Source organism: Acomys minous (assembly GCF_964271855.1).
Source record: "Acomys minous genome assembly, chromosome: 10".
Lineage (NCBI taxonomy): Eukaryota > Metazoa > Chordata > Mammalia > Rodentia > Muridae > Acomys > Acomys minous.
Genome location: NC_140491.1, coordinates 30,988,918 through 31,013,331, shown reverse-complemented (window position 1 = coordinate 31,013,331; position 24,414 = coordinate 30,988,918). Strand labels below are relative to the sequence as shown.

The window sequence follows — 24,414 nt, the reverse complement described above, 5'->3', positions numbered from 1 at the left end:
TTGAAGTCCTGGCAATGATCCTGCCCCAGCCTACCCAGACCTGGGCTTATAGATGTGAGGGACCACCATTACATGGATGTGTAATATTCATGGGTAGGTTCTGGCTCGGTGGCCACTCTTCAGGTGCTGAACATTTGAATTTTTTTTATGTTTGGCAATAGTGAATATTTAAGTTACCAGATTAACCAAGCTAAACCTTCCAGAAAGACACATAAAGGGAATGTACCCTGGCAACTCACAGTCATCGTCGCTACTGACGCATGCGTAGTTCAGCGTTCTCCATAGCCAGGTTGCCCAGGGTGGAGGTCCCCACGCCCCTTGTTGCGCAGTCACAGCCTTCGCTGTGGGGTCTCCAGGTCTGTCCTCACACTAAGGACTCTCCTTACAGCTGGTCCCTTCCTTCCTTTCAATTCCTAGGACTTTCCTACCGGCTTCCAGCTGATCCCTGCTTCCCAAGGCCAAGGCCAAGGCCTGGTCCTCTCCTTACCTTACACCCAGTGTTTTCCCTGCCAGACATGGCTTCAGAGCCAGGAGTCACTCTGTGGATTTCTGACTTTAAGGCCTTTTGCCTTAAACATTTGTGTGGTAGCAGGTTGTGGTGGAAATCAATTCTTATGATAACAAGATACAGTCAGCCTTTAACAACCGGGCCCAAGCTGGGCGTGGCGGCGCATGCCCTTTAATCCCAGCACTCGAGAGGCAGAGGCAGACAGATCACTGTGAGTTCGAGGACAACCTGGTCTACAAAGGAAGTCCAGGACAGTCAAGGCTAACACAGAGAGACTCTGTCTCGAAAAACCAAAGTAGAACAAAACCAGGCCCAAACTAGGTATGGTGACACATGTCTGTAATCCTAGAACTCAGAATGTGGGGGTGAGAGGAACAGAAACTTAAATTATCCTCTCCTAAGTAAGGAGGTCAAGGCCAGCCTGGGCTATGTGACAACAACAAGAGAACTCAAGTCCTAGAGACCAGCCCTGTCGCCTGCGCCACCACGCCAGTCTCCCCACAACCTGGTTTTGATCTGTATTTCCAGCTCCCAGGTCACAAGATAAATGGTTAATCACTTCCTAGACAAGCTACAAGGCTCCCCATCCCTCCATATCCTGCAAGGACACCTCATAAAAACATGGGAGCTTAGAGACCATCACCCTTCCGTGACTTGCTCAGCCTGATCATGCTTCTAGAAGCCTCTATTAGGCTGCTTTGCCTTCTACTCCTGCTCCCTGAGAGTGTTCTTCTTCTCCCCAGCTTTGAAGCTCCTGCTGGGAACACTGGAAACCTCTTCCTGGGTCTTTTCTACCCCACCCCACCCCTGGACTGTCCAGCCTCTTTCCAGGCTTGCCCCACACAAATATTCAAGCACCTTAACACCAAGCTACATCCCCAGCCCTTTTTTTTTTCTTTTTCAGGCATGGTCTTAGTTACTAACGCTGGCCTTGAACTCATGATCTTCCTATTCTATGCCCCACCCCAACGTCAATAGCTGGGATTATAGGTCTATGTCACAAAGTTGTGGTTAAAATTTCTATATAGAGGACTGTCCCCTTCCTTCTTTTCCATCCCGTCGTGGTGGCTTCTGTTGGTATGGAAGCAGAGACCCAGATTCCCGTGATTGCCAGCCTCTGAGTTTTGAGGTGACAAAGGCCACCCTCAGCTCTTCTTGCTCACTTGCTCCTCTGACCATAAGGGTTAAGGCAGGCAGCTGGGCAGAGTGGTGGTGGGGTGCCATCTCCAAGACAGAACTCCAGGGTTTCATAACCTGTAGTTGGTCCAGCAATCTCCCTTCTTGGAGGCCCCAGCCTTGGGCTACAGGCTCCTGTAGTTTGTTTACCACTTACAACTTTACCTTACAAGTAACCATAACCCCAGTGGGTGGGGCCTGTCTCAGGCTGGAGCCATGGTGAGATGGAGTCTTAGACCAGGGCCCTACCCCAGCCTCCAAGGCCCCCAGCTCAGGATCACACTGCCCAGAGTGTGTTTCATCACATTGCTGCTCAGACTTGTGTCCCCATCTCCAGGTTAGACCTGACCCAGGTACACTTCTTCTCCTTCCTCCAGCTTTCTGCTCCAGAGCAGCTTCACAAGTCTCTTCGTCCACTTCTGCAGGCTCCGTGCCCTTATTTCCTTGTTAGCCTTGAAGAGAATGAGCACAGCATGCCAAGGGCCAAGCTCTGTGCTTGGCTCAGGTGGCATCAGTTGATGTCCTGTACCACCATCTCTGTCACTATCTTGGAGTCAGACAGACCCATGTTTGAGTCCCACTTTCATCCTCCTTTGCTGTGACCCTCAAGTGAGATGCACACCTTTCGTGATCGGCAGAACCTCATCCAGAGCCAGGAATTAGCGAATTTCCTAGTATTGCTGCTCGGCTGTGCAAAATCAGAAATAGCAGCCTGGGTAAGTGTTCCAGTATTTAGAGGCCACAGAGAATGCCAGGCCTAGTCCCCGCTGCAACAGGCAGCGCCCTGGCTACCTTCCAGCAAATAGTACATCCACAGATCCCCACGTACAGAACTCCATGGGTTCCCAGGGAGATAATGCCTGCAAAGTGGTTTGTAAATGCTCAAGTACTCTGAAGGGTTTATGATGATTATTGCTAATTAAAATTTAGGACAGCCTGGAGAGAGGCAGAAGAAAGCTGCGAGTCTGTAGGCCTCCTTTGGAGGGTATTTTAGAGTCTTGCATGAGAAAGCTGCACGTGTGAAGAGAGCCTGTGAGTGATTTCTGCATCCTTGTCCTGAATCCTCACCCAGCTTTGGGATGTATGATGAGTGGTCACAGGACTTTCTTATTTCCCTGCTTACCTCAACATCAGCACACGCCAACTGGGAGGGACTGTAGTGTTACTAACCGCCAGAGCATCTCTACTCTATGTGTCTTTGTAAAAAGAGCCGATTCTTCCCAGGCAGTTCTTCTGAGCATTGGCTCTTGGAACAGAGATGATGAGGGGGTCCTCGTTGCCCATATTGATGTTGGTCCCTAACGGTCTGGCCATCCTCTTTGGCTCCTTCCTGTTAGCATTCTGGGCTCTAAGAGGCTTGTCCCCACTGGGATGTCTCTCCTGAAGCCACCCTGGGATCTCAGGTGGGCTAGCTGCCCTGTCACGTTTGCATTCCTTCCAGGCTCCCATCCCTCCCTATGTCCACAAACCAGCCAGCTGGGGAGGAGTCTCAGTTGCCACCACTTCCGGATGCTTGGTTCCTATAGGGAGACTTTCTGAGTAGGGCCAAGAGTGATACTGTCTTTTCTGATCAGATGGGAAGCTGATCTGCCCCTCCCCCACATCCCTCAGCGTTGCTGTCCCTTCTTTCCTTCCGGATCCTGTAGCCATGTCAGCGATGGCTTTTCCTGGGAGGTGGAGGACATGCTTGTCCCAGTGAGGAACAGTGGCAAGTGCTGTCTGAGAAGCCCCCAGCCTCGAGGAAGCCTGTGGCACTTGAAGGGTCTGTTTATCTACCCAGACAGGGATGTGGTCTGGTCCAGTGATCCTTAATCAGCCTTGCACGGGAGGAAGATGGGAGGAGGGTCACCAGATAGAATGTCTGAATCTTTCTGGGCATTCCCCCCATCTGGCCTCCTGCAAAGACATGGTTGACACTTTTAGGAAACGTCCTCCCCCCCCCCCGTCCCCCCTCCCCCCCCCCCATCCCCGAGCAGGAGGCATTAACATGCTGCCGAGCATAGGGGCCCTGACAATGTAACCGCAGAGGAGTGCTATAAAAGAGGATAAATTAAATTGAAGCCACAGAGGCTGCCTAGCAGGTTCTTTAGGGTACCCTTGGGACATGCAGGCCGTTAAGTGTCCATTTCCATGAGCCAGCTGGGGTGTGCTCTGCTCTCTTCTCTCCCTCTTGCTCCCCCTACACCCGGGCAAACACCCCAAGTTAAACATCCCAGGTCAACCGTGAATCTAACCCAGCCTGAGCTCTATGCCTCCTTGGCCCCCACACAGAGTATGGTCCTGGGTCATGTGACTTGGTCAGGAATGTGGCTCAGGAGCAGAATTACCCCATCTATATTCCAGCGGCCTGATTCTCTCCTCATGTGACATTGAACCAGCTGCTCAGTGCCCCAGGACGCCACCTAACCTTCCTAATGTCAGAAGGTCCCTTAATGAGTCATGCCTTCCTGGGCAGTATAACGATCGGGCGTTGTGGTGACCTATGGGAGGGGATCTCCTCTTTCATTTGTGGTTGAACTCTGGGGCCGCCTGTGTGTGTGTGTGGGGGGGGGAGACAACCTCCCCCTTCGCCACCCCTCCCCCCACCCCCCCACCCCCACCTCCGACAACACATCTAACCATGGAGTTCCTTTCTCAAATGCTGCCCTTCCAAGCTTCTCCCTCGGGGCCACAAATCACTTTTTCTTAGTCATCATTTGTGTCCCTCTAGCCCTGGCTCACCGACGAATGGCCAGCGGCCTCTCTTTGCACTCTGTATGATTTTGCCGCTGCCCGCCCTGTGCCTGGGCTTCTGCCAGGCCGCGATGATTTATGGGAGTTGGTGGAGGCCCAGTGACTTCCAGTGACCTGTGCAAAGCAGGACTTGTGGCGAGAGCAGCTGAAACGCTGGGATGCTCGATAATTAAATACCTCGCTGGGGCTGGGTGTCTGCTTTCCAGCTTGGAGAATGAAATGCTGTAGCTCTGGGGGGGGGGCGGGGAAGTAGGGGGGAGTGGGGGTGGGGGGTGGGAGCCCCAGCTGAGGCCATCAAACGCTCTGGCTTCAGGAGCTTGAGGTTGTTCTTCTTTGTGGATTTTTGTTGTTGTTGTTGTTGCCTTTCTTTTTCTTTCTTTCTTTTTGTTTTGCTCTGTTGTGTTTAGTTAGACTTTTCCAGTTAATAGATGGAAGATTGTCTGGCGCAGTTCCAGGGTAAGAGTGTTCCCACAGGATGAGTAAGTGTGGTCCAGGAGGGGCACTTGGAAGAAGAGGAGAGAGGATGAATGAGGATTAAGACATCTGGTGCCTCTCTGATGCTGTCCACCACCTAGCTGCCCTTCTATTTTGCAGGCTCACTGTCTCCAGCATGCTCATATCTCTTTCTGGGGTACTGTCTGATGGTTACAAGGTGGCCTCTGCAGCTTCAGGCTTCACGTCTGTGGCCATTTCTTCCTGACAGGAGTATTTTCCTTTTCAACATCTCAGAAAGGAGGCAACTAGGAAAAGAGGCTGGAAATATCTGTGTCCAGCACACAGACTATGTCTTTTTTCTGGGAGTGTGACAACATTCAGTACTGTAAAGAGCAAGGACAGAAATTGGGTAGGACTAGACCTCAGGGTGTGGGGCTGGGGCAGGTGGGGACAAGAACTTGATGTAGTGACAGCCCCAGCCTAGCGGTAGGAGGGACTACCTCTGACTGCACCTTCTGGAACCACTAGACTGACAATTGCTTGGAGGGGGTTGGGGTAGCGAGACTGGAAACAGGTGAGAGGTGCTCACATGCCCAGGCTTGTTGATGCTGCTGCCAAGTATAGAACATAAAGGGATGGGATGGGCTATGGGCAGCCTCAGGACTCTGGAATGTGTCCTCATGGGCCTGGGAATGGTGAAGTGGCACCAGGTTCTGACTTTCAAAAATCTGGGTGTGGCTTTTATTCCATAAATAGGCAGATTCAGGCTGTGTCACTCGGCTTCCCGTTCCTGCGCTGAAAGCAGATCAAGAATGGGCTCTTTCAGGGCTGTAGAATAGGATGTGAGAGCGAGTGAAAGGTGTGTCATTGCTCATAGTCCTTTAAGTAGGTCTTCTGGCATTGGAACAGAAGGTGTGGTTATTGTTTGCAACTGTCAAAAGCTTCCAGTTACAAAAAACAACAACAAAAAAAAAAAAAGAAGAAAGAAAGAAAGAAAGAAAGAAAGAAAAAGAAGAAGAAAAATCAAATGTAAGTGATGTGTGTTTACTATAAAAAAAAAAATTAGAGAAAAGAGGGTGAGAAGGAAACTGAAGCCCAGTCATACGCACATCTTTAATTTCAGCACTCAAAGGCAGAGGCAGCAGATTTCTTAGTTCGAGGCCAGCCTAGTCTACAGAGTAACTTCCAGGACATCTAGGTCTACACAGAGAAACCTTGTCTCAAAACAAAACAAAACAAAAGAAAACAAAACCCAAAAACCAAGAACCAAAAAACTGAAATTCATAAAAGCAAAACCACCATTAGCTTTCTGCTTGTGTCATTTTTACCACCGTGTGTATGTTTCCTTTTAATATTTATAGCCACAATCAATATCCAGTTTTATGAGCTGCATTTGTTCTCCCCTGTGGTCAGTGTAGTCTTCATAAACTTCACCTCCCATGGTTTCACAGCAGAAACCTTTCTTGACCCCTGTGACCTAGCATTGGGCCATTTATTCTATAATAATGCCATGTTGATTGTTGTTACGGATGAATCTGCCTTTGTAGAAAGAAGCCTATCTGTGCAGGTTGCCCCAACAGACACCCATGACTCATGTCTACAGCTGGTTCAAAAAAATGTCAGCCTGGCATAGGAATGAACTTACACACTCAGGGCTCGAGAACGCCTGCTTTGTGCGTTTCCTCTTGGTGGCTGCAGGTTTGCTCATAATGTCTGCGGACGATTTATCGCCTCGCCGCCTCGTTTCTAGAGGGGGATCGATCTGCCCCAGTCCCAGCCCCAGTGTAATGTAATGAGATTCAGAGCCCCGCCTCCAGGACAGACCCATCCATTAAAGCAGAGCTCAGAGCACAGAAGAGTGGAAACAGCCCCATGAATCTTCCTATTGATACACAGATTAGAGCCCACTGAGGAAAGAGCACTCCGTTTTTTATCTTTTCAGTACCTCACACTTCAAAAAGCTCCCAGAAGCTCAAGAGTGGTTTACCTGGTCTGTAGCATAGGTTCTTTCCCACTGTACACTAGTGTGTCACACTAGTGTGTCACACCAGTGTGTCGACCCCATGGCCTGAGACTGGTCACTGCAGGTTTGCACTGCTCACAGAACTGAGCTTCACTCCCTGCGCCTCCGAGGGGTCCTGACTCAGATCTCAGCTCAGCCACTCAAGGAAGCCTCTGAGAGCCAGCTTCTTCCAACAGACTGTGGGGGTGAAGATTGTCACCTTCAATTCGCAGATGGGGAAACTGAGGAAGAGCATGCTTCTGGAGTCCACCCAAGGCCCTAAAACTTGAAAGCCGTTCTTTATCTTCAGTGCTTTAGAATGTCAGGTCTTTGGGGGAAAGGTGGCCTTGCGGGGATGGCAGAAGTTTCCCTGCGAGTAAACCTTTCATATTTGAGCGAAACTTAATCCCTACCCTCCTCTCTAAAGAACCCACACCCCTGTAGCCTGGAGCCCCCCCCCCCAACACCGCCACCCCCGCATCCTTCAGGCTGTCCAGTCCCAGGCTCTCTCAAGCTGCTTACCCTGCACTCCCCGTTCTTCTAAATTGGAGGGTTAGAAATCTTAATAAAGGCTTTCTGCTGCTCCTGCCTCCTTCCTGACCCCGGCGGCTCCCCATGTGCCCCTCCTCCTCCTCTGGGGAGCCAGGGGTAATATCTTGCCTCCTCAGCCTGCTGCTTCTGTGTGTGCTGTTCCCCTTAGCTGATTAAAACTCCTGGGCACTTTACCATCATGTCTCTGATATAAGAGCACGTGTATTTTCTTGGAAACCTGGAAAAGTTATAATGAAATACCTTTTGCATTGTTCTTCGTAGAGTTATAGCTGATGTGGTTATGAAAATGTTTTGCTCAAGACAGTTTTCCCCTCCCAACTTTGGAAAAATTGGTACCCGTCTTTTGTTCATTCATGTACTCATTCGTCTCTTAAACATATAGTCTCCCAAAATGCCAGGCTCTTGTGTGTGTGCGGTGTGTGCACGCGCATATACAAGGGTGTTCAGCTGGCCTCTCATGTGTGTATGTGTGTGTGTGTGTGTGTGTGTGTGTGTGTGTGTGTGTGTGTGTGTGTGGTGTCCTACCAAGCCTCCAGTCACATAGATGCCTCAACATCAGAGTGATTGCAGTTTGAGGTCAGTCTTCACCTGAGAGTCGGTACTAGTCCTGTGCCAGCCCCTACTGTGGTTCTCTTCGGTGCCCTGCCAGGGTCTAAGAGCAGCAAGTGGCTCATGATCTGCTGACCCTGTAGCAGGTGAAACAGATCACCTTGGTTGGGGGAGCAGGCAAAGGCAGCCTTTCTCATGCTCTGTCCTTATTTGGAAGAAGCACAGGGCAGGCAGCCAGAGCATCATTAGCTGGGCTCATCATGGTGTCTATAGAGGGGTTTTTCTCTGTAAATGGTCCCCAAGTGACTCGGCCGGCGGGGTCTTCAATGGGTATCTGTGGAGGGGGCAGACAAGTGGGGGGACAGGAGACACAAAGAAATGAGGGCAAGTCTGGATTCTGATCAAGCCCCCTTTATTGAAAAATTCCATAGAGTTTTTATAGGCACGGGCGTGTGGTGGGGGGCATGGGTATTTGCGTAAGCAAGGGTTGCTATGGATACCTAACTCTGGAATGCTCCAACAGGTGTCTACCTTTACAGCTGCTATAATCGCAGAAGAGGGAGAAATTCCAGAGAGAGAGGGACGCTGTAAAAGATCTGGTTAGTCAGGAAAAAGCTCCCGGAACTGTTGCTCGCAGGCAGCTGGCCTTTAACCTGATTTTACCAGTAGTCTTACTGGAAAAGCTGGTTTATAGCCAGAAAGGAGTAGCTCTTACTATGAGCTCGGAGGTCTTAGAATGACTGTCCCCAACAATAAACCACAAACAGGTTTCTAACTGCCGAACCACAACCAGGGTTAGCTGGTTTCTGGTAAATGACAAGATGGCGGAACATTGGCCATATAGCCTACAGTTCCCCACAACCAAATGGCGTGTGGAACAGTCTTTCCATGCCTTCATACTCAACTTCACACAGCTCATTTAAATTTTCCTCATGGACTGATCTCCCAAAAGTAAGAGGTGGTCAGTGGGGCAGCTTTCTTGATGTGGGTGGTAAGCTGCCCATCTAAAGATAGACCCAAGGAGAGCCTGAGCAACCATGCTTCACAGATGTTCCAGCCAGTGAGAAATAGATGGTTAGATGCGTATGTTCAGCATGACGTCAGAGTCACAGATAAGCAGAAGGTGCTGGCTCCCTCCCCATGACTGGCAGCTGCTTATCTCAGGCTGGAAATGTACAGGTCTGCCAACTGACTGGGCCCAGGATCAGAGCTGTGTGCTAAGCCAATAAGATGGAGATTCTGGGAGTCAGGCCTATGGTAGAAGAGAACAGGAATTTCTTGAGGTGGGGACTTAAAAACAAACAAACATCGTCTTGTGCCAAATCACCATGCAGGTAATTTTTGCCCGTTTTTTTTCTATTCTGGTGTCCCTTTTTATAGAACTGAATATTAAAAACGATTTGGTTTTCATTAGTTTCTTGTGTTTGAGAGAGGCTTTGAGAGAGGCCAGCAAACCTCCCAAGTAGAGCAGATAGAAGGAGAAAGAGCCTGTGGCTCCACAGGGCTGCTTGCTGGAGAAGGGGGTCGGAGTGGGGCTGCTTCTTTCCCACGTGGTGGGCAGGGCCTGACATCAACCGACCAGTCAAAACAGCTTGCAGAAATGGACCTCATTTTGTTTCCTCTTGAACCCCAAAAGAGCTTCTTGCTCGTGATTGGGTATATGGAAGTGTGGATGCAGCCCAGCTCTCACTCTAAAGGGGGAAATAATAGGTCATTTATTCTGAGCCAGATTCAGGTTGCCCCAGATAACACATTACTCCATGGAAGCAATGCCGTGAGCATTTGGAGTGACAGAATAAAAGAAATCCAAAAACATTTGTGGGAACAATGGGTAGACTGGGTACAGGCAGGCAGGGCAGTCTCTGTTTTAGGTCTCAGATGCTATCCAAAGACACTCTTAGCTTCTGAGTTGGTAACGATTAGCAGTCCGATAGGTAAAGGTATCCCAAAAGATTTTCCCTGCCAGTCATGGATGTTAGATCAGACACAGAGGTGGACAAAGACTTTTGTCTGGGGCCTTACAGGTCATAGGAGTTCTGGGTGAGTGTGGGTCAGAGGTAAGGAGGAAAGAGTGTTGGCTGGAGAATCAGAATGTGACTTTGAGTTTGGCTACCACTCTGGTGCCTTTTGATTCTGGGGGATTTGTTTCCTCAGCTATCCATGCACAGACAGTTCTGCATGGTCCCATAGCAAGATCTAGTCTGTTTACTCAAACACCGAGATTCACACCTACCCTGTTTGCAGGCTTAGTGTCTATCAGCAACACACGGATATTTGAATAGAGGAAGTAGTGACCAGGTGGAGTAGGCTAGGTAGAGACTTACATCTTGAAGCCTCGTATTTGGGGCTGGGTGGGAACCATGAATCTTACATTTGATTTGTATTATTTGGCATAAAAATGCTGACTGTTGCCCAAGGAAATATCTTGAAACCTGCTGCCTCGGAGGGGAATCTCATTAAGTTGACCTGGGTTTAACTTGACCTCATTTACCCACCAAGTTCACACTTCCCTACGAGTGGTTTCAGTAGTGGTGTGTGTGTGTGTGTGTGTGTGTGTGTGTGTGTGTGTGTGTGTGTGTGTGTGTGTATGTGTGTGTGTTGCCTAAGGACACCAGTCCTGAGGCCTTCCAGGCCCCTTCATGCTCCTGGTGTGACCACTTCCTGGATGTGGGACCTGGTTGTATGGACAGAAGTAGAGATAAAGATACGTGTGCATCTCAGGGACCAGTAAGGTTCTGGGTGGGGCAGCTGTCCAAAGTGAGACCAGTCCAGGCAGGCACCTGCAGCTCAAGCTTCTGAGGCAGCATGCTTTGACCTGCAAATCCTCCATCCAGGGACACTGGGCTGACTCCTACATGATAGGTTCCTAGGTCAGGAGTCTGTTCAGTGCTCCTCCATGATCCTCCTTGAACTCCCCACTTCCCACATCCATGTCCCCATCACTGTTACTATAGAGGTTGGTGTTCCTCTGTCCTAGGTGCTACAAGAACCAACCCCTAACACTCAGCAGCGTCCACAACCCAAGCTGAGGCAAGGAATCAGTGACCGAACTGGAGCTGGCATCCAGAGCACTGGAAGGACTGGTAGAAATGAATAGTCTAAGCAAACACAGAAGAGAATGTAGCCGAAACCCCAGTCCACCCAGCGTCTTCATTCCCACCCTCTGGACACCTGGGGTGGCCTCAGCCACCTGTGGTCCCACCATCTGGACACCTGGGGTGGCCTCATGCACCTGAGGCCAGCAGAGAGTTCAGGCATGGCATGGAAGGGCTCAAGTTTTAAGGGACAGTTTGGAGGGGCAGGCAAGGCTAGACATCATAGAATACACTGTATGCTTTGTGAGGAGCTTGGCTGCCGCTCAGAGCAGTGAGTGATAAGGTGGTTTGAGGCAAGGAAATGATGTCATCCTCTTTCTAGGAATTCTGGCTGCTGTTTGGAATAGGGAGGGACCAGCCTTGGAGCAAGAGCCTGCCAGGAAGCTGTCTCCAGGCAGGAAGTGGTGATAGCTGGGCTGGAGACGGCAATGTGGAAGAAAAAGGCTGGACCAAGTCCCTGAATCTGTATTTTTGGGTGCCTGCCTTCCTTTATTTTTTCTTTCTCTCCTTCCTTCCTTTTACCTTCCTCCTTCCTTCCTTCCTTTTTCTTTCTTCACCCTCCTCTTCCTCTCTTTCTTCCTTCTTTCCTTTTTCCTATCCTTTCATTGTTTTTGAGACAAGGTCTCCAAATGTAGCCCAGAAAGGCCTGGAACATACCATTTAGCCCAAACTATCCTTGAACTCATGGTATTCCTCCTACCTTACCCTCTAAAGTGCTGGGATTCCAGATGTGAGCTCCTGGATTAAAAAGAAAATTGTTTATTTTTATTTTATGTACATTAGTGGCTTTGCTTGCTTGTATGTCTGTGTGAGGGTGTCAGATGCCCCTGGATCTGAAGTTACAGTTGTGAGCACTGGGCACTGAGAATTGAACCCATGCCCTCTGGAACAGCAGTGCTCTTAACCACTGAGCTATCTCTCCAAAAATCCCCTGGATGTTTTCCACCCACTAGCAGCTCATGTCTTCTGTGCTTTTGATTTGAAAATTGTGATGTGAGAGAGGCCGGGTGGGTGACAAAACCATCCCCATATACAGCCTTCTTATGTGTCCCCATTGAAGCTCACGACCTTGTGGTCCGGTAGAGCAAATGGTGTCAAGGGCAGACACATCTATGCCAGCCTCTTGTCAGGCTGCATCCTCTTGCGGAGGAGCTGTCTTCACAAGGGTCTGTCACTAAGTAGGGCATAGATTACTGTCCCCATTTTTGGCCTCATTTCCTGGTACCCCAGGGCTTCTTTCTCCCCATCATGTGTTTGCCTTCCTGCCTGAGCCTCTACCATGGTCTGCTCACACAGCTGCGTCTTCTTTTGACTATGCCATGAGCCTGGTCTCAAGTTCAAGCATGGGGTGCTGCCTTGTTGTACAGAATCATCACACATCAAAGGTCAGAGGTCCCTGGACCAGTGTCCCCAACAAAGCAGGAGTCAGTATAGGAAGCTCTCTCCTTACAGACTTCCGCCTGCCATTTCAGGCGGCTCTTCTGGGTCCCCCTTTCTCCACTCCCTACTACCTCACTTTTTTTTTTTTGAGACAGAGTTTCCTCTGTGTAGCCTTGGCTGTCCTGTACTCACTTTGTAGACCAGGCTGGCCTGGAACTCACAGTGATCCACCTGCCTCTGCCTCCCAAGTGCTGGGCTACTACCTCATTTTATCTTTCCCAAGCCTTTGTTCTTCTGTTGTTGCAGTTTACTCAGCCAGTGGCCATCAAGCACACAGGCGTCTGGGTTTCCTTTATCTCAGCGTTGCCCATGACTTCGAGCACACTGTCAGGCAGGCATGTGGTAGGCATTTGTAAAGGAGCAAACGAACAAGTGAATGAGAAATGAGTTAATGAGTGAGGGAATGAATGAGTGCGTGACTAGGGAAGAGAGCGAGTGGGGGCGGTGAGTGGAAAAGATAGTGAGGGGCAGGTGAGCAGGTGTGCAGGTGGGCAGCTCGTGCTGTTCTAAAGTCCTTCTGGGCTTCCAGAAAAAAGTGAATCCTGTTGTCCACGTGTGAGCTTGCTCCCTTGTTGACACCTCTTCCCACAGCTCTTTGTCACACTGACAGGGCCCCAGGTCCTGCTTTCTGTCCTCCAGGGACCTACTTCACCTGAGGGCCTTTTAGCTCCGATGCCTGGGACCCTTTGCCTTGTTTCTCCCCATGGCTGAGTCTCTCTTGTCATTAGGATCTCGATTCAAATGCCTTTGCCTCAGATCTCTACTGACCATGTTGTTAAAGAACCCCTTTCCCCACAGTTGTTTGCATCTCTGCTAATTTTGGGTGATTTCCTCTCGTCTGTCATTCAGTTCACTCCATCACTCTTTATCGTTGCTTCTCTACTGTTTAACCTGCTGAGAGGGGGGCTTATCTAAGTTATTCCACTTGTTTTCTTTAGAGGGGTGTGTGCATGCATGTGTGCCCCTGTACACACTCTTTCTGTCTCTGCCTCTCTCTGTGTATCTCTGTCTCTCTCTCTCTCTCACACGCACACGCACACGCACACACACACACACCCCAGTTGTGAGCATTCTCATTTTAACATCCTTTCTGTAATTTTCCCCTGAAAGAGAACCTGTGAACATCCCATGTGGATGTTGGAGGCGATCCTATGGTCTTTATTAATCCTGGGACAGTTGAGTATATTTCTTAATAAATAGAAAAATCAACAGAAGAGTGTAAGCTTTAACCCTGTGTGTAACGCAAGCTAGAGGCAGTGCTCTCTTGAGCTTGATGTCACTCAGCTCCTTCTAAGGACAGTGCTTTGTGCTCAGACTGGAAACCATCTCAGTGCAGCACCAGGTGCTGAGTGCTGAGGATATGAGGCACAGAATGCATGGGGCATGAAGCATTCTGGAAACTTCTGAACTTCTAGGATTCACCCTATGGACAGAGCTCATAGAGCTGTGATGGGAAGGGAAGTCTGACTTCAGAGATCTTACAAGGTCAAGGATTTGCACTGAGTTTATTTTTGCTTCACTTGCTTCTCCCCAACATGTGATACAGCGCACAGAAAGAAAGCTATAAATACATTTTGAAAAGCAAAGCAGTCTAAAACCACCTACACACACACACACACATACACACACACACACACACACACACACACACACACACACACACACAGAACAATGAGATCTTCACTGCAGGACTGGACCACTAAGGATGGTGCTGGGGTTGATAGTCTCATGAGGGACTGTGTGCGGCTGCTGCACAGCTCCACAGACCCTCAGCATCACTGTAAAGCTGCCCTTCGTGACAGCAGCTGTGGGACTGGCCATAAAACTACACATGGATGCTCTGCTCTGGTAGGGTATCGCTTTTCGGGGGTCTCCCCGTGGACTGTCACACTGCGCAGATATTTGAGTGAATCTGGCAGCTTCCCTTTGGGCTCCCCTTGGCAAGCTAAGCCCTCTGGCCAGCATTTCCCAAGCCCCTCCCACTCTGAACGTTCTCTAGTCTCCTGTGCGCTCTCTCTGCCTAGAAAACTCCCATGGGTCTCCAATAGCCTGCAGATCACCATCTTCAGATGTTCTCCGGCCCCATGGATTTCTTTCTTATTTCTCTTTCCCTCTCTCTTTTTTTTTTTTAAATTTTTTTTCCTCCTTTATTAATTTATTCTTGTTACATCTCAATGGTTATCCCATCCCTTGTATCCTCCCATTCTTCCCTCCCTCCCAATTTCCCCTTATTCCCCTCCCCTATGACTGTTCCTGAGGGGGATTACCTCCCCCTCTATATGTTCATAGGGTATCAAGTCTCTTCTTGGTAACTTACTGTCCTTCCTCTGATTGCCACCAGGTCTCCCCGTCCAGGGGACATGGTCAAAGGTGAGGCACCAGAGTATGTGAGAAAGTCATATCCCACTCTCCACTCTACTGTGAGGAGTGTTCTTTCCCTCTCTCAATCCTCATCATGTCCAGGCCTGTGCCGGAGCTTCCCTAACACTCTTCCCTCCTCCTGCCACTCGGCTCCTCTATTCTCTGTTCTCACTACACCGCCTTCTCTCCGGAGGACCCTCGCATGGGCTACCTGGCAGTCTCCTCTCATTCGTGTTCCTGCTGTGCCACCTCCACGCTTCCTTCCTGGCACCAACACTAACCATCCTGCTTCACAGTCATAGCTGAGATGGACACACCTCTCGCTGTCTCCTCCATCCAGCTCACTGGAACCGCCACTGGCCAGTCTGTAACCCCAGAGCTTGGCACCAGACTTGGCAGGAGCCAGGACCTGGTAACTCTGCCAATAGAGCAGTGAGCACGCTGCTGAGACTTCTGTTTCTCCCTTTCTTTGGTCGGTTCTCAAGCCTTCTTTGGGCCATTGGCCTCTGTGAAGGTCTCAAAAACACTAGAAAGCCTGTGTGTACCAGATGTGATCACATGACACTTCCACAGTGTACCCACGGCTCACAGATACCCCCAATAAAGGGGTCACTCTCTGGGAACACCAAGCAGCTTCTTTCCCTAGTGGGAGCAGCTGGGGAGTTGTCCTGCAGGCATATGGAGGTACAGGGTGAGCCCCCAGCAACCTGAAGGCTGGCCCATCTGGACAGCTCACTGTGGTAACCACATGGCTGGCCTGCTTCCTTCTGAGACTTACTCTCTGCTTTCTCTATTGCAGGAAAGAAGACAGCACCATCAGGCACATCATGCTGGCAAAGATGCATGTCTGTCCCAGATGACCAATGGAGCAGAAGTGACCCTGTGATGTCTGGTCCTCTCAAGAGCTGAGTTAAAAGCCGCATCATCACCCCTTCCCCAGGGCATCACAAGGGAATGTTTCTCTCTGCACAAGACCAGTGAGAGCCTCAGAAACCTACAGCACTGGCAGGGAGCAATGGCAGGACCCTGGGGTCTGGAGTTCCCAGGTTGGCTGTGTCACTTGCTCAAACGACTTATCTATTTGAACGTCTCCTTCTTAGTCTGTCTGGGAGCCTTTCTGCCTAGCTGACAGTCATGCATGGTGGTGCCATATCTGGCAAGTCATCCTGACACTTCAGGATGGTGGCTCATATTTTGGGAGCATTTGGTGTTTGTGAGCTATCCTCCTCTCACCTCCCTGATGTCATTCAGGACTTGCTGCCTTTAAGCACACATAGCATCACTGATGTCTCTTCTACCTGCAGTGGGTGACAAGCCTGCAGGGAACATTTTAAAGTGGCTCCGAGTGGTAATCTGAACATCATGGAGGTTCTACAAAGGCCAAGACTGAATGGGGGGCTCACCTGTGCTAGAAATTGTCTAGGGAGAACCCCTCCAGCTGTTATCAGAGTCTCAAAGGGAATGAACTTAGTGTCCAGCACCTTAGTGTAGCAGGGAGAGGACTCCTGCATGGGACCCGGACACCTGACTCTGCTCCTAACTTGCTGGTGACCCTTGTGCTATTCCTTGGCCTCTAAGGGCCTCATGTTCTCACTTGTATGGTGGATGCACTCCCATGTCTTCCAGGTCACTGGCAACTGTGACACCTCCCAGGCTGCAATCCCTCCTGACGCCATGGCTCAGTCCTTCCTGGTTAGGAGCTCCTATTGCTGGTTTCTGCTGAGGAGCAGGCTCTGGCTCATGGGAAGGCTTCCAGGAGGAGGGAAGAGAGCGTCTTTGTTCAAAGACAGACCACTTCCAGCAATCGTATGCTCCACTTTCCCCTAGGGAGTCCCAGCATTCCCACGCAAGCAGCCCATACCAACACCTTGTTCCATTTCCTTGTTCTTATCCAGGGGCTTAGCTTCCGTGAGGGTGTGCAACATTTCCTTTTAAGCTGAAGGGTGATGGGGCTGGCTGGATGTAGCGGATGGGTATCCAGCAGGACCCGTTTGAGATTAAAGCACCCCCCAGAAGATTTAGGAAAAACCAAGACTCTGCTCGCATAGTCCTCCAGAACCCATCTTAACCTTGCTGCCGCATGTCCAAATGGATGATGGAAGATGGGTGGATTCAGGAGGGACATCTCAGGCTCATGAAGAACCTGGGGCATTTGTCAGTGAGGGGCAAGTGATCGACAGGTGCTGTAACCTATGTATTCAAACGTAATCTAGCTCATAGCAGACACACAGGATCTGACCAAAACCATGCCTTTCTGACTTGTGTTCTTAGTAGGCAGAAGGTACAGAGTGTGTCTCGGGCATCCCAGCCATTCAGCTCAGTGCACGAGCACAGCCACACACTCTACACAGCCATCACCTCTACCATCTCCAGGGCTCTTCTGGTTTTGCAACTGAAATGCTGTGTCTGTTACACACTGGCTCCTCTTTGTCTTTGTCCAGACTCTGACAACCCCATTTTTCCCACCCTCCACTCCATGTCTCTTTTGTCTAATTTCCCTAGGGAATCTCACATAACATGTGTCCCATGACCGGCTTCTTGGGGTCCAAATGACAGCTCTTGAGTCTGTCCATACTGAGTGAGTTGTACATCAGAACACCCTTTCATGCAGCCAGCACTGCGGGTATTGGTCCTATTGTTTGTCCTCTTATCTAGCAGTGACACTTGGGTCTCTCCTACCTTTTGAATATGGTGAGCGATGCTGCTATGGAGGTGACCACACAGATATTTTTTAAAAATATTGAAATTAGTAACATTTAAAACCTAAGACATTTCCTAGGAAGTCAAGTTGTTTGGATTCTCCCAGAAACTGGAATCTGGCCACTTTGCTCCCTCCCTTTGTCTTCTTGGCTGCCACAGGAGCTGTGTGAGGTTTTTCTGCTGTTTTCCAGTGGCAAGCACCTGTTCTGGTGGGCCTTATGGACAGACTATTCTCCTCAACCCACTTCAAAAGCCAGATGGCCGCCGCCTTGCTGTGGTTCAGTGCCGGTCTTTCAGCACTGCATGGTAGTGGCAGTGCAGATATCAGAGAAGGTCAGAGTTCTCAGCCTGTGACCCAGGCAGGGAGTGATGCCATCATGATCTCTGGGACAGGCTAGATCCCATGATCCCATGCTACTCGTCCCACAGGGCAAAGATCTGAACAATCCAAATTTGAGTTTTGTCTTGTGGAGGAGCATTAGCAAGAGTCCCTTTTCTGCCAGCCTGGAGGAGTGAGGGCAGAGGAGGACGTGTGCAGGGACTGAAGTGCACTTGGAAAGTTCTAATAGCATCTCCAGCCAAGCCAAGTGGTTGCGCGTACTTGGCTGGGGGACTCCTTTCCTGTGCTGTAAAGTGAGAAAGGAACTTTACACACCCCAGATTTATTTCTAGGACCCTTGAGGCCTGTGGGAAATGAACTTGGCATATGTCAGTACACTGTAAATGTTGCTTTCCAGCCAGTGGGGCCACCCCTGAAGTCTGCCAGTCATTTCCCTAGCAAGAGCCATGAAATCTAGCAAAGCACCCCGCCTTTGCCCAGTTTCCAACCAGTCTGTAGTGGACAACTTCCTGGCGACCTGCAAAGTCTTCCCCATACAAGGAGAAAGTAGGAAGGTACTTGGTGCTTAGTGCAAGATCAGCAAAGGCACAAACCTTTATCACAGCATTTGGGGAGCTGAGATTGGGGCAGGGGGGTTGTTCTAGGAGTTTGAGGTGAGTTCCAGGCCAGCCAGGGCTACACAGTGAGGTCCTGTCTAGAAAGAAAGAAAGAAAGAAAGAAAGAAAGAAGAAACAGAAAGAAAGAAACAAAGAAAGAAAAAGAGAAAGAAAGAAAGAAAAAGAGAAAGAAAGAAAAAGAGAAAGAAAGAAAGAAAAAGAGAAAGAAAGAAAGAAAGAAAAAGAGAAAGAAAGAAAGAAAAAAAAAGAGAAAGAAAGAAAGAAAGAAAAAGAGAAAGCAATTCAAATATTTCTCCCACAAGGAGCAGGGCACAGGTGGCCTCCAGTTGGCTTACTCCAGGACCCACAGGCACTTGATGCCATGGTTTAATGCTTTCTGGGTTGTTTATTTGTTCAACCAATAGCGTTGACTAAGAGCCAGGCCAATCTCTGGGTTCCTGCAGCAGGAGTCTAGATACTGTGGTCAGCCCACCAGTGGCTCTAGTGCACATCTCTTCTGAATAGCCTTTCTCCTCGACCTTGCCTTCAGGGCTATCCATGGCTGGATCAGGGTTTCCTCATCTTCCTGTGCCCAGTTCTAGGTGGTCTGCTTGTCCTGAGTTCCACAGGCTGCTCTTCCCACTCAACACTGCTGCTGTTACATCCCCTTTCCCAAGCCTGGATGGAGACTTGCGAAGCCCCCCCCCCACACACCCTGTGTGCCAACTGGAGCCCCTCCCCCACCCCAGACCACACAGGCAGGAATCCTTTGAGGTCAGATGTGGATGCCGCAGAGCCAGGCCTCCTCCACTTTGGGCTTTGGATGAGATGGGGCACAGATGGAAAAGCCTCTTGTCAACTCATATTCTGTGGAAATAGACCAGTTTGGTGCTACTTGACTTTCATGTGCTAGATAGAAGACAGAGACCACCTGGCATAGGAGGGACAAAAAGGATTTGAAGCCAGAGCAGCAGAGCAGTGAGCTGTCTGATGCTCTGCCACTGAAGACACCCCTTATGTCATTTCCTCACCTGGCAGTACCTGGCTCCTAACACACCTGCACCAGAATCTGCTGCAGGTGCCGATGAGCAAGCTGTGTGGGGAAGCACTTTGCAGACTTGATCACAGTGCAGACACATTATTCAGGTCGTCACTTCGGCATGCGTTTATGGTGCACCTACTGTGTGCATTGTGAACAATGTGATCTGTCTGCCTTGAGATGATTTGGGAAACGTCCCTGGACCGAGAAAGATTGCCTGTCAGATGGCTGTACTACACATTTGTAGATTATGACTAACAACAGCCAGAGAGTTGGCATGGCAACGTCTCCCCCTGAACTGCCAGGCAGTATGCTTAAAATAGGTACGCTGGAGGTGTGGCAGCAACCGAGCAGGATAGCTCTGCAGCCTGAAATGGGTGGTAGTCTCAGGGTGCTTATGCCCTTGTCTTTCCCCAGCAGGTCAGCAGTGCAGAGACTGACATGGTAGACCCAGAAGCATCCCCTGTGGGAGCTGGAGAGAGACTAGGGCTCACTATAGAAAACATTGAAATTAGTATCATTTAAAATCCAAGACATTTCCTAGGAAGTCAGGAAAGACCTAAAGCCAAGAGAAATTAAGTGGGACATCCTTGGCCAAGGGACCCCAGATGGGGCCGACCCTGGCTCTGATGTCACTTGTGAACTACTGCGCAGCAGTACCACGGTATAGCCTCCTCTTATTCAGCATGCAGTTCACTTTCTAGTGGGTTCCAATGTGTATGGCATCCCCTGGAGTCTGAGTTCGAGCCCTCCTCTCCTGTGGAATGCGTGTGTGGGCTCCTCCTTGGCAAGTCCTGGGCCCTAACGTAGCTTGGAACTCTTTTTTGTGGTTGGACTTACAGGGCTGAGGTTCAAATCTTCCTCTCCCTACTTCTGCGATGCTCAGGCCAGCAGGACTGGTCAAAAGCTCACACATCATAGAATTGAAGATTAGCTGGCGGAGTGCTTGTATGTGTGAAACCCTGGGTTCCATTCCCAGCCACATACACTGCATGTGGTGGTCCCAGCAGCGTATCCCGGCACTCTGGACTGGGAGGGAGTGGAGGCAGGAGAATCAGAAGTCCAACTTACATTCAGCCTGGGACAGTCAGGTCTTGTCTAAAAAAACAAACCAAACCAAACCATGAATTGAGCAAAGCATGTTGATATAGACTTGTGACCCTCGCACCAAGCACCTGGGAAGAAGAAGCAAGAGGATCGGGGCTAGCCTGGGCTATGTGACACTATCTTATCAAAATATTCATAGGCCATTTTGTGATGAGAGTCATCTGTGAGTCTGGTTCATCATCACTGCAGACGATGCGGGCTCAGGTCCAGGCAAAAGTGCCCTGTGTGCGCTTTGCTCAGCAGGTACTTGAGTGAGGTTTATAATGTTAGGCTTTTCTTCTCTTATAAGATCTGAGCTGCTTGAAAGAGACTCATGACTCCTCTTCATTTCCAAGATGAGGTCTTGAAGGTGAAACTTTCCTCCCTCCCTCCCTTCTGTCCTTCTGTCCTTCCTGCCTCCTCTCCTTCCTTCCCTTTCACCTTTCTGTCTTTTTTTTTGGGGGGGGGGAGGTTGTGTTTGAGACTGTCTCACGGCCTTATGTAGCCCAGACTGGCTTTGAACCCCAGATTCCTCTGCTTCTGCCTCCCAAGTACTGGGATTGCCACCACATGCCACCCTTGGCTTGGAAAGTGGGACTTTTCGTGGAGGGCTCAACTTGTGAGAATGAGGCAGTAGACAGTTGTGCTAACTTTCAGACACTCCCCACGCTCTCCTTGCTGAGGCCACGAGTGCTGGGTTCACCTGCAGAGTCTGTCCTGGGTGGGGCCTGGCCAGGGGTGATTTGGAGAAGCTGGATGAGGCAGCTGTGGAGATAACTATCCACTGTCAGACAGAGGACCCAAAGTCCCTTCTAGCCCTGTCCTTCCCCAAACTAATTAAGTTTCCAGGTGCCACTGTGAGCTTCTCCTGTGCTCTATTGTATTTATTTTTACTCTTCCCCGGGAAAGAACTGGCCAGGTAGGAGGTTCCCATCTTTGGAGTATTTCTGGCCACAAGGCAGTTTGGTAACATGACCACTGAGACCCTTTTAAGCCTCAGTGAGCCTTGTGGAGCCAGAGCACAGGTGAGAGATGGCCTTCAGTTCCTGTGACAAGTCCTGATGCTGGGATTCCAGGGGATGAAATGTGCCTCTGGCAACTTCCTTGCATCCTGAACAATTATGAGCTAGAAGCACCCACCATGAGAGGCAAATCTACCAATTGTTCAATGAACAGCAGCAACTTTCTCTCCTGCATTGGCGCCACTGGCCCAGTGTGCGCCTGCTTGGCTTTGACATATGTACTCTGAGGTTCTCTGGTGCCTTACAGAAGCAGAGAAGAGAAAGCCCTGGAGGTCTGATGACATATTTAGCTTCCTTCTTCATGTAACAAAAAGTTCTAGAAAAGGCTGATTCATACCTTGGACCTAAAACCATTTGGAGTAAGTCAATGCACTGTGGGGTTGAATGGCAGCATTTTCGTTGTTTCATCTGACCTTTTCTCAGGCTCTGATTTTTGCTGCCCTCCCAACCCCAGTCTGACTTCTGCATCCTGGGAAGACTGAACCAAGTCTGCAAGGATAAGGCTTTCCTCAAAAGCATGATTTCTGGTGGTTGTGTCTATGACAAAAGGTGGCCTGTTGGTATCTTTATATGATGAGCAAAGCAGAAGAGAAAAATGAATGAAATTGTCAAACATGGCTGAAAACTTGATTTCAATCTGTATCATTTTCATTTCTAACTGGAGTGATGCGATACAGTGTTTGTAAATGTGACCTGGGACTTGATGGGGGAGTGGAAGCTAGGTGAAATGTAACTCTCACTCAGTCTCTTCACTGAGGCAAGTACAGGGTCAGCAGAGGTGGGAGGGTAAGTGAGGGAGCCAGATGCACACCCTGGGCTACCAACCAGCTATGCAAGCTCAGACTGACTCTCTCCGCCTCTCCAGGGCAACAGTGGGAGGGTGGGAGGGTTAGAAGTGTTTCTGAAAACACCCAAAGAATGTTAACAGTTACCAGGGACTTCTGTCACTGTTCTAAAAGCAAGCTGTATGCAGACACCTCAGAGGGAGTCAGAGCACAGGCTACCCCCTTGAGTGGAGACTGATCAGGCTTTTCCCAACCAGTTTTTTTATGGCCTGGGAGGGAAGGGTGTAGGAATCACTGGTTGGGCTGCTGCAGAGAGTCCCTGGCCTTCTCAGTCCTTTGGGGGCTAGAACTGGGAGGAGAAATTATAGGACAGCTGTAAAGCACAATAGGATTTGGGAAACTGTGTACTACTTTCCAAGCAGGCCCCAGGTGCACAATGACCTTACAACCAACCTACAGCCAGCCATGTCACCAATCCAAACCCAAGGTGAAAATGTTGCCACATCCACCTGTCCTTCTTCTAGCGAGCTGCTCTGCTCCACAGGGACGTGGTCCAGAGACACGGAGACCCCTTTTCTGTTGGGTGCTCTATAGCAGAACCCCCACTGAGTGATTGGCAGCCCCTGCCTGCAGTGCAGTGAACAGAGTGGTGGTGTTTGTCAGCCCCTCCCGCCACCACTCAGACCAGTGTGACTCAACCTCAATACCCCATTGAGTTCTGTCTTGTGTAAATTAGGATGTTTTCTTGTTACCCAGAAGTATTTTTCTATGTTAGTGAAATGTATACTTTGTGTAATTTTGTACATTAAAGCATATGCTTTTATCATAATTAGAGTTTTTATTTTTCCTTTTAGTATTTGGTGAAGGGTTTGTTACTAGGTTTTGTAATGTCTGGCTTAATGTAAAAAAAGGCAATGACTTTAGGGCTCTCCTTTTCTGGTGGAGAATAAACTATTTTCTTGTGAATCAAACCTACTCAGTACAAATAATGGGTAATATCCTTTACCTCTACGCTAATTTCTTGTTGCCAGGAGACTATGTGCAAAAGCCAACACCTCTACATGTAGAATCAGAGTCCTCCTGCGTCTACGTCCTGAGTGCTGAGCTTACAGGTGCGAGACCCCCTGCCCCCCAGCACTCACATATTTCCTAGTTCTGAAAGCCAGAGTCAAGTGGATCTCAATATCAAAGTGTTGGCAGAATTCATGCCTTTCTGAGTCCAGAGAAGAATACATCGTCCTGCCTTTTCCTGCATCTAGAGACCGCCCGTCCCTTTGGCTTGTGGTCCCTCCTGCATCATCAAGGGTAGGACTGTGGCATACACTCTCCCTGCTTCAGTTCTCACACCAATCTTATTCTGTCCCTCATGCTTATGTTTCGGTGCTACCCAGATATTCTAGCATGTTCTCCCCACCTCCAGATCTTTCAGTTAAGTACATCCCCAAGTCCCCATTTGGCCTGTGGGCTAATACATAGATCATAGAGATTGTATGAGCACCACTGACCAACTTTCTTCTATCCCCTGTATTCTGGCTGGGAGAAGCAGAAAGAGCAGGCATTTCATGCTCAGGATCTGCGCCCCAGGCTGGCCTGGCTCTGTGTCTCTGGCACACTGCAGCAAGCTCCTTTGCCCTCTCTGAACTTCTCACGTCTCAGATGAGCACATGACTTTGCCTAGAAGACTTACAAAGAGCAATATATATCTGACAACAATTGCAACTCCATTTTCTTAAAAAAATTTTTTTTTTCAAGAGAGGGTCTCACTGTGTAGTTCTGGCTGGACTGGAAATCATTATATAGACCAGGCTAGCCTTAAACTCATAAAGACCCACCTGCCTCTGACTTCTGAGTGCTGGGACTAAGGATATTGTAATACCAAGATCACCTAGATCTCGAGACCCCCCAAAATGACCACCAGGACTTGATACTTACACAACATACACAGGGATTACAGGCTCGAGCCTCAATCACAATCCTTCCTAACCCAGCAAGATA

The 24,414-nt window shown here is 49.5% G+C and overlaps 1 protein-coding gene across 11 annotated transcripts in view; it reads left to right on the top strand.

The window, feature by feature from the left end:
* LOC311606261 (uncharacterized protein C4orf50) overlaps nucleotides 1–17,617 on the top strand; it is an 86,094-nt gene extending 68,477 nt beyond the window's left edge. For all 11 annotated transcript variants that reach the window (XR_014782275.1, XM_084797435.1, XM_084797436.1 and 8 more), the window contains one exon: nucleotides 15,651–17,617. Coding sequence is in view for 10 of the 11 variants with exons in the window: in XM_084797435.1 (XP_084653561.1) it covers nucleotides 15,651–15,737 (87 nt within the window). In the remaining variant the exon portion in view is untranslated. The remainder of the gene's footprint in view (nucleotides 1–15,650) is intronic.
* The last annotated feature ends 6,797 nt before the right edge of the window (nucleotides 17,618–24,414 follow it).